The 12,376-nt window shown below is 37.1% G+C and overlaps 1 protein-coding gene across 3 annotated transcripts in view; it reads left to right on the top strand.

The window, feature by feature from the left end:
• Positions 1-12,376, top strand: part of gnal (guanine nucleotide binding protein (G protein), alpha activating activity polypeptide, olfactory type) — a gene marked incomplete at its 3' end in the record, with an annotated part of 128,683 nt that overhangs the window by 92,549 nt on the left and 23,758 nt on the right. For all 3 annotated transcript variants that reach the window (XM_084399211.1, XM_084399210.1, XM_084399209.1), the window contains exons 6-7: positions 6,339-6,393; positions 6,489-6,562. In XM_084399211.1, the coding sequence (XP_084255337.1) occupies positions 6,339-6,393; positions 6,489-6,562 (129 nt within the window). The remainder of the gene's footprint in view (positions 1-6,338; positions 6,394-6,488; positions 6,563-12,376) is intronic.

Here is a 12,376-nt window from a genome sequence, read left to right as displayed (position 1 = left end):
GTGGATGCGTGTAGAATATGGCTTTTTCCCATGATCTCCGCACCTCAGTGTGAAGATCTGGGGGGAAAAATAGACGACTCTTTCTTGGGTGGATTACACCCGAGAAAAAAAAAAAGTCATCAAGGCGGCCGAGCGAGGGTGCACGCTTCCACGGCAGATCTAACCTATCCGCGACACAACATCCAACAACCCCTCATATGCGAGGCAGGCGGGCTGAGAGCACTCAGAAACATCGTCTTCCTCATCATCCTGCACAGCTTGGCCTGAGGCAAGTGTGCTCGCTGCTGAATCAGATGCCTCAAGAGATAGTGTCATCATCCCGCAGCTCGCTCTCGTCAGCCACCGACGAGCGAGAGATACTCAAACCCCTCTCAAGGTCATTGGCGAGCTCCATTTCCGAGCCCGACAACTTCAGTTTCCTGCCCGCCTCGGCTGCAGCAGGTCCTGAACCACGGGGCACAGATGGCTGTCCCGATTCCCTCGAGAAAAGGTACAAACGAAACAAAGTTTCTTCAGAGAAAAACACTCGCAATGCATGCATACAGCCCCCTCAAAGACTGAGCGTACATGCTCCTCACCCATATACATAATGTGTGTGTCATCATGTGTCACAAAACGCTGACACGGATGAACACACATTCTAAAATTCGCAGTGCTATTGCTGGCCATATTATAAACTTGCCCGTTTAGATCACACGTTCAAACACAGTCTCCTGAAGACAATAAGAGGATGACGTATTGCACAGTTGCCCTTTAATAATAATAATAAATTAAAAAAATGTATAGTGTATATATAGCTTACAAGTTTTTATCTTTTTGATCTTGTTTTTCATTAATGTATTTTACAACAGTACAAAGAGCAATGTGTTATCATTTTACCAGATTTAGGCCTACACTTATTGTCTGTTATTTGTTCCCCACTAAATGTTTTAAAAGTTCTTATTTTATCAAATTGTGCACTCGTGATTTTTCTAGAGTAAATTTTACTGCTGAATTATCCACTAATCTAGTTTACTGCATTTTTGTCAGATTATGACAAATTTTTTTTGATTCGTTGATTTTCTTTATAATTAAGTTGTCTGTATTAAGTAGATTGTATTCAAGAAAAAAAGTGATTATCAGTTCAACACAGAATTATAGAAATTCTACTTAATTAAAAAAATTAAAAAAACCTGCGCTGGTGTCGGATCGGTAGATACTCTGAATTTTTGGTATCGGATCGGTTCTGAAAAAAAATGGTATCGGTGCATCCCTACTGACCTCATGGGCTGCTGCCTGCCAATGTCAGGTTCATTGTTGTGTTTAGATTTCCACTTCAGACACCTTTTACGCCCAAGGCATTCCCCATAGCGACCCCTAGGGGAACCATTTTTAGCTTGTCTACACAAAGCTGAACAGAAATACTGGATCTACTCAACCACTCCAAAATAAAATAATCTGCTGACTACTGAAGCAGACACTAATAACCAAAGTTTTATTTGAGACACTTTAGTGGACATTTCAGACAGAATCTTTAGAGCATGACTGTTCATCTGTCATGGACTGATGTTAGACAACCAGTCCTAAAGCTCTGTGTGTGTGTGTGTGTGTGTGTGTGAGAGATAGATCCATGTCTTCATGCATTTAGTAGAGCTGTCAGAATTTGAAATGGTCTTGTTTCTCCTCACATAAACTCTGTGGTCTGCCAGGGAAGAGTGAGACAAAGAGAGAGGGTGAGACGGGAAAAGAGGATAGACACACAAGATGTCGGTGTGACTGATGCTGTCAGTCTGTGTGCATATTGATGTGTGATCACTGCATTACTGCTGTGAATCTGTGTCTAGTGATCCGTTCACATGGCAGCTGGAACAGGGCAGTGTGTAAAACTATGTGTATATACTGAAGAAGATAACAGTGCATGAACGGCTGCAAAAGAGTTGTAACACTGCTGGGTCATTGCAGTGTTAAATTTAGTGTCTAAATAAATGTATGAAAAATAACCAATCACAATTAAACAGACAAATATTGCAGTGCTATCATAGATGTATGTTTTGATTGCGGAACATTCTGTTATACATTGGAAGATCTTATGTTTTGAAAGTAAAAATTTTACACAAATCAGAAAAGGGACACTTACAGTAAGACTGAAATCTACAAAAACATTGAATTGCTTGTGTTAAACAGTTCATGTTGACTTATTCATAAACATTTAATATTCTTAAACATGCTTAAGTTAAATTAACTTCTACACATCAGATGGTGTTCAGCACTCCTCTCCTTCAATCAGCAAACACAGGGCTGAGGTCTATGTTCTCTACACTCATTGATTATAGTCATTTATGGTCTTTTTCTTTTAGAATTAAGCAATAGGTTTCAATAGGTTGTACTATATTGTAACATTGCAGAATTAACCTATATTGTGAAAACAGTTACAGTGAAAGGGCACAACTTAATTTGATTAAGATGTTATGTAAACAAATAAAATAAAAAATAAAAATCTGAGATGGGTGCTGTGCAGTGAATTGTGACATATTCATTTCCACTATTGGTCACATGCAAATTCGCAGTTTAGGGTTCACCTTATCTCGCATAGCCAGACTTTTGTCTAAGAAGTTAAGGTCTAGGCTCTATAGCCACTGCAGTTGGCCAAGACAGCCCACTTAGTCAGGAATAGGCCCTGACTGCCATGTCAAATGACAATCACAGTTTTGTTTTGTTTAGGGGCGGTAATAACAGACCAGCATGTAGGTACAGACTATCAGTACTTTCATGTTTACCTGCATATACCACAGATATTCCCTAAATCTGCTACACACAAGGAGAGACCATAACACAGAATGAATTTGACATCAGTAATGTCACAGTAATGGACTGGTGTAAAAAAAAAAATCTGAATTCAGTCATGACTCATGCTGCCAAAGTTGCTTTGAATGATTTTTGTGATCTGATTATATGTCCATCTAAGCATGTCCATCCAACTTTTCCAGCCCTGGAAACCACAATTTATATTTCCCAATATAGTCTGTGGATACATTATTTTTGTCTTTATCTGCGTGTATTTTGTACGTCATTTTGCATGTAGGCCGCTCCATTTAAAGTGGCCATTCAAAAGGTGGAAATATCGATTGACACTTCCCCTTCAGCATAAAGGGGCCACCCTTTTATAAAAGGTCATCTCAACCCCACTGTGCTGCTGTAGTGAATCAGGTCAACTAAAAGACATTGATAATATGCTTTAAATTGTTCATGCATTCATATATGTATTGAGCATGAATTCATAAATAAGTGCTGTCTGGCAGATAATGTTAGCCCAAAATGACTTTATTCTTTGACCCCCATACAGATACAGCAAGATGTGCATTTCAAAAACAGGTTATTTTGTAGCGGTATACGGTATATAACAACTTGCAGTGCTCACCTCATAACCTTTACAGTCGCAAAAGATATATATGTAGTTGTCAGGTCAAGAATTCAAGGCACGGAAGTGATCTGTGCTAGAGCTCCGCCTGGAGGCCAATACTGACACAGCACAAGACAATAAAACTTTAGAAAATGAAAAAAAAAATAATTTAAAATTCATGTTTTAGGTGGCTAACAGTGCAGAAAGTGTAGCATTTGACACTAATTGTTTGGTATATAATTACAGTTTTATGCACAAGTTTGGGCACCCCTCTGAGGTCGCATGATCATTTGCTGTCTTTAAAAAAAAAAAAAAAAAAAAAAAAAGTGATATGCCATTCAGTTTCTATAGAAAGATGGATAATGTGATGTTTTTCTGACAAAACTTCTTAGTGTAGCAGTATTGAGTTATATGAAATAAAATCAAATGTGAAAAATAGGCTGTGCAAAAGTTTGGCCACCCTTTCAATTGTGTTGATTTGAATACCTGTACTCACTAAATGCTGATTGATTGCAACACATAATTTAATTGGCTCAATTGAACAGTAGACTGAAAACACAGGTGCATCCAATCATGAAAAAGGACATTCAAGGTCGCTAATTGTTGTGTTGTGTTTCTCTTTGATTCTCTACTGGAAAGTAGCAACATGGGAACCTCAAAAGAACTCTAATGACTTAAAAACTAGGATAATTCATCAATATGAATTAGGAGAAGAGTACAAAAAGTTATCACAAAGGTTTAAGGTCTGTCTCCCCAGTCAGAAATATAATTAGAAAATGGAGGGCCACAGGAACAGTCCTTGTGAAGGAAAGATGTGGTAGGCCAAGAAAAATATCTGAAAGGCAAAGGCGAAGAATGGTCACAGACCACCTCCAAGGAGCTCCAAGAACATCATGCTACTGATGGTGTCATTGTACATCGTTCCACTGTCCAGCGCACTTGCACAAAGAACAGCTCAATGGAAGGGTGATGCGGAAAAAGCCTTTTCTGCGTACTGGCAACAAGCAGAGTCGTTTGAGGTATGCAAAGACTCATCTGGACAAGCAAGAAATATTTTGGAATAATGTGCTGTGGACAGATGAAACTAAGAGTTATTTGGTCACAACCAGAAGCGCTTTGTTTGGTGGAAAAAGAATAGCGTTCCAGGAGAACCTGCTCCCTACTGTAAAATTTGATGGAGGGTCCATCATGCTATGGGGCTCTGTGGCAAGCACAGGTACTAGAAACCTTGCCAAAGTTGAGGGTCGCATGGATTCCACCCAGTATCAGCAGATTCTTAAGAACAATGTTCAAGAATCAGTCAAGAGGTTGAAGTTACGCCGGGGTTGGTTGTTTAAGCAGGGCAATGATCCAAAACATTGTTCCAAATCTACCAAGGAATTCATGCACAGACAGAGATACAATGTTCTATAGAATGGCCATCACAACATCATCGAAAATCTATGGAATGATTTGAAGCGGACTGTCCACACTCAGAATCCATCAAACCTGACTGAACTGGATATATTTTGCAAGGAAGAATGGTCCAAAATTCCTGCAGCCAGAATTCAGGGACTTATCAGTGGCTACAAGAAGCGATTTCAGGCTGTTATTTCAGCAAAAGGAGGCTCTACTAAATATTGATGTGGTAATTCCATTGGGGTGCCCAAATTTTTGGACCTGTCGTTTTTTGTTATGACTCACATTGTGTTGTTTCTGTTGATTCAATAAATGTTATTTCTGTTGATTCAATAAATGTTATTTCAGAACTGAAATCTTACTGTTTCCATAAGGTATAAATTATATCGAAATGGAGTTGCTACTTTGAAAGCCCAGCAGATTATAAACTGAAATTATAATTACCAGGGATGCCCAAACTTTTGCATAAAATAAACAAATATACACACATATACACACACCCACCCACCCAATTAATCAAATACATAAGTAATACGATAACCACACACACATACGTTTGTTTCACAATAAATGTTTTTTTTATTTTTTTTTTTTATACATATTTATTTTTTCCCCATTTCTGTTGGAGTCACCTTTTGGTTAGTTGGGGACACTTAATTTTCAGCAATATTATTAACTTGCATGCACTGACACTATGGGATTAGAACTAAACTGAGCTGATGACATCACTTTTGCCTCCAGAGCTGCTTATAGATAAATTGAACTCATTTCATAATTGATGAACTACACAATTGAACCAAACAATCAACACTAAACTCATTTCAGCTAAATAATTAGAGCTGCTTTACAGCAGAATTGTATTCTGTTTTTGAAACAAACAGTATTGTATAAAGCAATATATAATTGATTATATAATGATATTTAATCTATCGCCAAACCCAAACCCTTCCCATTACAGAAACATGTGCAAAACACTAGATTTAAATGAAAATATGATTTTACCGATGACATTTGACATTTAAATTATGATATTTGGCCCACACAAGAATAGACAAACTTGTACGCGCTGAAACACAAACGTATTCATATCATTATCAGGACATTCCATAGGCGTTAATGCTTTTTTATATATATATACTGAACTAATGACATTAATGTCATTTTCTATCCCCTAACCCTAAATATACCCATCACAGAAAACTATGTATTTTTACATTTTCAAAAAATAAATAATAATAATATAGTATGATATATTAGCTGTTTTCTCATGTAAAATAAAACAAATAAAATTTCCTCACGGTCAAAAGAATGGTGGTATTACTAACCTTGTGGTGACATTTGGTCCTCACTACATAGGGTTTACTAGGTACACACACACACTTTCATATCCAGTCAATCAGAGGAGTGCTTGTGAACCCAGTATAAGTGACAAAATTAATTTCATGATAAACTCAAACCCCAAACAAAAAAATAAAATCATAAAATATAGTAGATTATAATTGTCTTTATTATAAAACATTGTGTGGTGTCTAATGTTAATTTGTCTTGTACCTATTTTCAGCTTCCTGGACAGAATTGAGTCTGTACGACAGAGTGACTACACACCGACAGACCAGGTGAGGGCACTGTCACACTGGATTTTTTATTTTATTTTATTTTTTTTATTATTAGCTTTTAGTGTCAGTGAACAGAGTTTGTGCATTTCTTTCAGGATTTGCTACGGTGCCGTGTTTTGACTTCAGGGATTTTTGAAACTCGATTTCAAGTAGACAAAGTCAACTTTCAGTAAGTCAACATTTTGATATGTTTAAATACATTTACAATAAAGCATTTTTAATGTACAGTGGGCTCTAAAAGACAATATGTATTAAGTAATTCAGTTTTAGGACTTTAAAAAAAATAAACAAATGAATATATGAAGTATGATTCTGCCATTCCTAGATCAAATCGAAGTAAATTTGTGACAATGACCTTGGAAACTCCTTACAGTACAAAAAGGCATATTTTTTGAAAATTCTGGAAAACATGGATCAAAATGGGCAAATATCAAAATACTAAATTTTTCAAATCCATGTTACTTTTCTGCCTAACATTTCAATTATATTTTTATTATAATGTAATTTGTAAAAAAAAAAAAAAAAAAAAAAAAAGATGAAAGTTAAAAAAAATAATCTCATAATAATGACATTTTAATCATGAGCTGCCACCAAAGATGTGTTTTGAGAAAGTTAATGAATAAAAGCGAAGACATTTACTTAAAGCATTGGAGACAAGTCTAGGATCTTAATTCTTGGTGACTTATTTGATCAAGCTATCTCAGAAAAAAAGTGAGTGAACCAGTTGGAAGATAAACTCAGAAAATCACAAATATATTTGTTATGATCTCATGATAAAACATTGAGTAAATATTACTGCAAGGGAAGAATACCAAGGGGGTTGCATATAGAAAAAGCTCCTACAATTGGTCAAGATGATGAATTTTCTTAAGAGATGGAGTGAGATTCTCAGCCATTGTTCTTTGGATTTTATGCTTTTGATCATTGAGTTTTCAACTAAAGAACTGACCGTTATTGAGAACTCTCTCAGCGAATGTGAAAAAGAAATTGAAGCCAAGAGGGGTTTCAGTTTCGCCAATAAACAATTGACTGTTTTAGGAAAACCAGAAGAAATAAACAGAACAATGAATTTATATGAAAATGAATTGAAATAAAACCAGTCAAGCGAATGAAAGCAGTATACAGACAGATGGTCTGTAAAGTAAGGCTTAATCAATAGAAAATGACAATAAAAAAAATTATATATATTATATTTAAGTTTTTTTTTTATTAAGGTTGTAGATGAGTGATTCTTTGGGCAAGTATGAAATCATTACAATGAAAATTTAAATAGTCAATGTTTAGGATGATGTCCAAGTCGATGATGAATCAAAAAACCCACTCACACAAAAATAGAAAATAGCCCTTCAAGTGCTCTTCCAATATTCCAAGAAAAACAAGATAGCCCACAGTCACATCCTTGTACTTATGATATTTGATAATCAACAAGATAATGCAGTGAGAACAATCCATTGGGTAGAAACCACTTGATGTCCATATCAGTAGAGCCTTAGCAACTCATACCGATTCAACACCCCAAAATATAAGGTAACATTTAAAGAGTCCATCTACAAAAAGAAAATAAATCGAGCATTAGCTAGAGAGCCCACCCATAAATTATATACATCAAGTGAAAACAAATGCACAACATAAGGAGAAACAAAACTTACATGATTGAATGGGAAACAAAGTTACTCAATCAGGATTCTAATGAGTGTTGCTGGAATTGCTAGGATAAAACCATGCTTCCCTCTTCCAAACAAACTGACTTCTTCTTCTTCTTCTTCTTCTTCTTCTTCTTTTTGATTGGCGGTTTGCAACTATTTCTCCACCACTGGACTGGAGTAGGCACGGGAGTTACTAGCTATTCCCAAACTAAATATACCAGCACGTTAAACTTAAAAAAAAAAAAAAAAAAAAAAAAAAAAACACTTATATCCTTTTTAACAGGCCTGTACTTTTCAAAAAAAGAAATAATAAATCAAAATTTTCCCTTGAGCTTCTTTTCAATAGTGTTTTAATTTCTAAAGACATTTTCTTTGTTTTCAACTCATTAACAAGCCTCTGCCTTGCCTCATTGTATTTATGACAGTACATTATTACATGCTCTACTGTTTCAGGTATATTGTTCTGGCAATACTCACAATTTCCATCTCCATGCTTTTTTATTAAGAACATTGTACTATTCAACTTTGTATGACCCAACCTCATCCTTGTTAGTATAATTTCTTCCTGTCTTGATCTGGTTATTTGTGTGTCTTTTCCCACTTTCCCTTGTATCCTATAAAGATGTCTTCCTGTGTACCCATTATCCCAAATATGTTGCCACTTTTTAATCGTTTTCGCCTTTACTATACTTTTTATTTCTGCTTTACTGTACTTTACATCTACATCTATATTGCTTTTGTCTGTTGCTCTCTTTGCATGCTCATCGGCCAGTTCGTTACCCTCTACTCCTATATGGGCTGGAACCCATAAGAATGTCACCCTCCTTCCTGATGCTTGTATTCCACTTGCCAGCTGTAAAATTTCGATTAAAATATCTTCCCTTGAATCAGACCGATAATTCTGAACACTAAACATTGCTGAACTTGAATCAGAGGCAATCACTGCCTGCAGACAATTGTTAGACTCTATCCACACGAGTGCTAACCATATGGCAACCAGTTCAGCAGTATACACTGATAGGTCATCATTTATCCTTTTTGCCTTTGCTAAAACTGACTTCTTCTATGCTACTACCCATTTAAATACAAGAGGTTCTAAAGCTCATGCACCCCTTGTGGTGAGTATGACACAAAAAGTACAAGGGTAGCAGCTGATTTGTAAACTGATTTGTAACAGTTTAAATGTTACAAACTGATCTCATCAACTCCGATACAGGGGATATTGAAAGGGACAATGAGGTTTTAATTTATCAGACAAAATATTTATTTCAGATATTTAACTTTACTGAAAAAAGGTCTCTCTTTCATTCCTTCCGCTGTTAGTTATCCTTTTTAGGGCCCAAGCCCTGAAAGGCTTTTTTTGCCTTTTTGCCACTTTTGGGGCCCTTAACATGCTTAAAAACTCTTGAAATTTTGCACACACGTCAGAACCTGCGGCCATCAGGGCCGGGCTGAAGCTGGTACCGGGGCGTGGCAGGGGGGCTCGACAGCGTCCCCTGGAATGGGGTCCGAAAACTTGGTCCATAAATCAAACATGCTTGCATGTAATAATATGAAACTCAGTACACATATTGATCTCATCGGGCCGAACAACTTTCGTGCTCTAAGTTTTACGCCAGCCCAACAGGAAGTCGGTTATTATACGTTGTTTGGAAAATGCATACAATGTAATGTGAAATACTCCTCCTAGGGAATTCATCCGATCGCCACCAAACTCGGTGTGAATGAAGTCAAGACATTGAGGATGAATTCTTGCGAACGGTTTGGCTGTGACGAGGAAACGAATTCATGGCGAATAATGGGACACAGGAAGTGTGTTATAACTTCTGCTTACATTAACTGATCTTGATGAAACTTCCGCAGTGTGTTCGTTGTAAGAGGCTGATCACATGGATGTGACTATTGTGAGTCAAAGTTATAGCGCCACCAACTGGCTGCAGGAAGTGTGTCACTTTCTAAATGCTTTGAAATCACTCTTATTTTTACCCGATTTGCTTCAAACTTTATGTGTATAATGTAGACACACAGCAGATGTAGACCTGTGAAAGGATTATTGATATCTTAGATACTGTTGCCATGGCAACGCATCAAACTTTAATATTCTTTTTTGATGCTTTTGAGACTCTTAGCATGCTTGAAATTGCATGAAACTCGACAGACACATCACATTTATTAGCCAGTAGACATGTGCAAAGTTTCAGAAACGGGCGTGGTGGAATGGCTCAGTAGCGCCACCTTTTGACCAAAGTGGGGGATTAGATTCATCTACAGCAACAAAACTTGGTATGTATATTGTTCTCATCAAGCCGGACAACTTTTAATTTACAGTCATTAGCTCCGACCAACAGGAAGTCAGATATTTTGGTTTAAATGTGGATTTTTCTGGAGAATTTTCTCTGTGTGTGAGGGGTGGGTTTTTTTTTTCACCCTTGAACGGTGTGAGGGACCAAGCAGTCAAGGAAGGAGGGCCATAGAAATATGTTCCTAAAATATATTTTACTGAATTCAAAAAATCATATACAAAGGTTTCAAAAAGGAAACAAAGTCCAAATAATCAAAACAAATGTTTAGGCCTATAAAATAGATCAACAGAACAAACTAAACTCAAACAACTGAGTGCGTGTAAAGACAAACTGAACTGATCTACAAATTAAACATCAGGGACATATGTGACCCGTCACGGAAACCAGGGACACAAGTCGGCAGCACAACTTTCGAGCAAAATGAGAAAGAAGCGGGTTTTTTTCAAAATTGGTGATTTTCGTTTTTTTTGCAGAATCTGTTAGTTGAGATCACGAAGAAGCCTCTCCATGTTTGAGATAGCAGTATTGGTATATTTAAAAGCGTACATTTTGATGTTGAAATCGGCTTGTTTTTCGGAGATTCTAGCACGCAGTAGGGGCGTGTCATTGTCGGTGTGTATTTCCATACTGAATAAGCCGGCGTGGCTACTTATTATGCAGCGCTCTGGCCGGCTCTATCTGATTTCCAAATTCAATGAAGATGGACGCCAATAACATTACGATGTCCAGCAATCGATTTAAATAGTAGGTTACATGGGGTTTAATTTGTCGTTTAATGAGATGTAGCCTAATACATGTTGTCAGTGCCAATACATAGATCCGCCTATAGAATTAACGTGTATATGAATGGTACAGTGGTAGAGCTTTCGCCAGCCGTGTCAGAGGTTGAGAGTTCGAATCCGCCCTTGTATAGGTTTTTTTTTTTTTTCGCATATAGGTTTTTTTCTCTCATCAAAACGATTATGTTCATCAGTGGTTGTATATCAAGCAGGGACACGCAAACGTTTGAATTATTTTGTTATTTCAACAGAACGAATAGAGAGTATCCGCAATGCAACGGATTGAAGCGCGCATCGAGTGAAGACAATGCAGTGTGTGCGCGAGCCACACGAGTAAACACTGTATCTGCGCCACTGATCGCAGCGGCAACGAGCACTTTGATCACTTGATTAAAAAAAAAACACATTTCAGCGCTAGTATCTTATTTAAAAAACTAACGAAATGAATGCTCTGCCAGTTAACTGGAGATGTTTTATTTAGAGAATTTGTAGAATTGGTACATTCAGGGGGGAGGGGGAGACGGGGGAGCTTTACAGGGGGTATGACTTATCTAAATGAGATGTAAATGAGCCCTATTGTCATTCCCAGAAGGGTGAGAACTTGCCAATCTTTAGAAGCAGATTTCTACCATTTCAGTGCCTACCTTCAAATGGCCACAACTTCTCCAAATATTATCAGATTTCCATGTGTTCCATGTGTTCCATGTGTTGGAAAGCTTGAATACTACACTTTCAGAATATGTGAATAACTCAAAATGCCCCAGAACCAACTTGTGTCCCTACTTTCCGTGACTGGTCACATATACAAACGGACTAGTCCACATTAACACATAAGGGAAGACAAAACCAACAACTTCACTAATACAACAACAAAATCAATACCAAGGCCAGTTAAATAATTACACTAATAATTAAATGCATATTTAACACAAATAATAAATCCAGGAAAAAGAACAAGCAATTAGGAAAGAAAATACCAATACAGACATTCGAGAACCCCCCCACAGTTAATCTGCTGGTTGGTAGCGGCAAGCGGAACTAAAATAGTGGTTGAAGCGGCATGCCGACCCTTAATTCGCGGACCACAAACGGAACTAGCCGATCACCATCCGAAGCTCCAGTCATCCACTCCTCAGCAACACAGCGGTAACTTAAACTCAAAGAAAGCAACTAGATTGTGTGCACTTCAACCAGTTAGTGATGTACTGCAACTCAAATAAATATCTTAATGAGAAATAAACAGTGTCTGAATCTT

Source organism: Rutilus rutilus, assembly GCF_951802725.1.
Source record: "Rutilus rutilus genome assembly, chromosome: 24".
Taxonomy (NCBI): Eukaryota; Metazoa; Chordata; class Actinopteri; order Cypriniformes; family Leuciscidae; genus Rutilus; species Rutilus rutilus.
The sequence above is the reverse complement of the archived record's forward strand: the minus strand, read 5'-3'. Positions and strand labels throughout refer to the sequence as shown.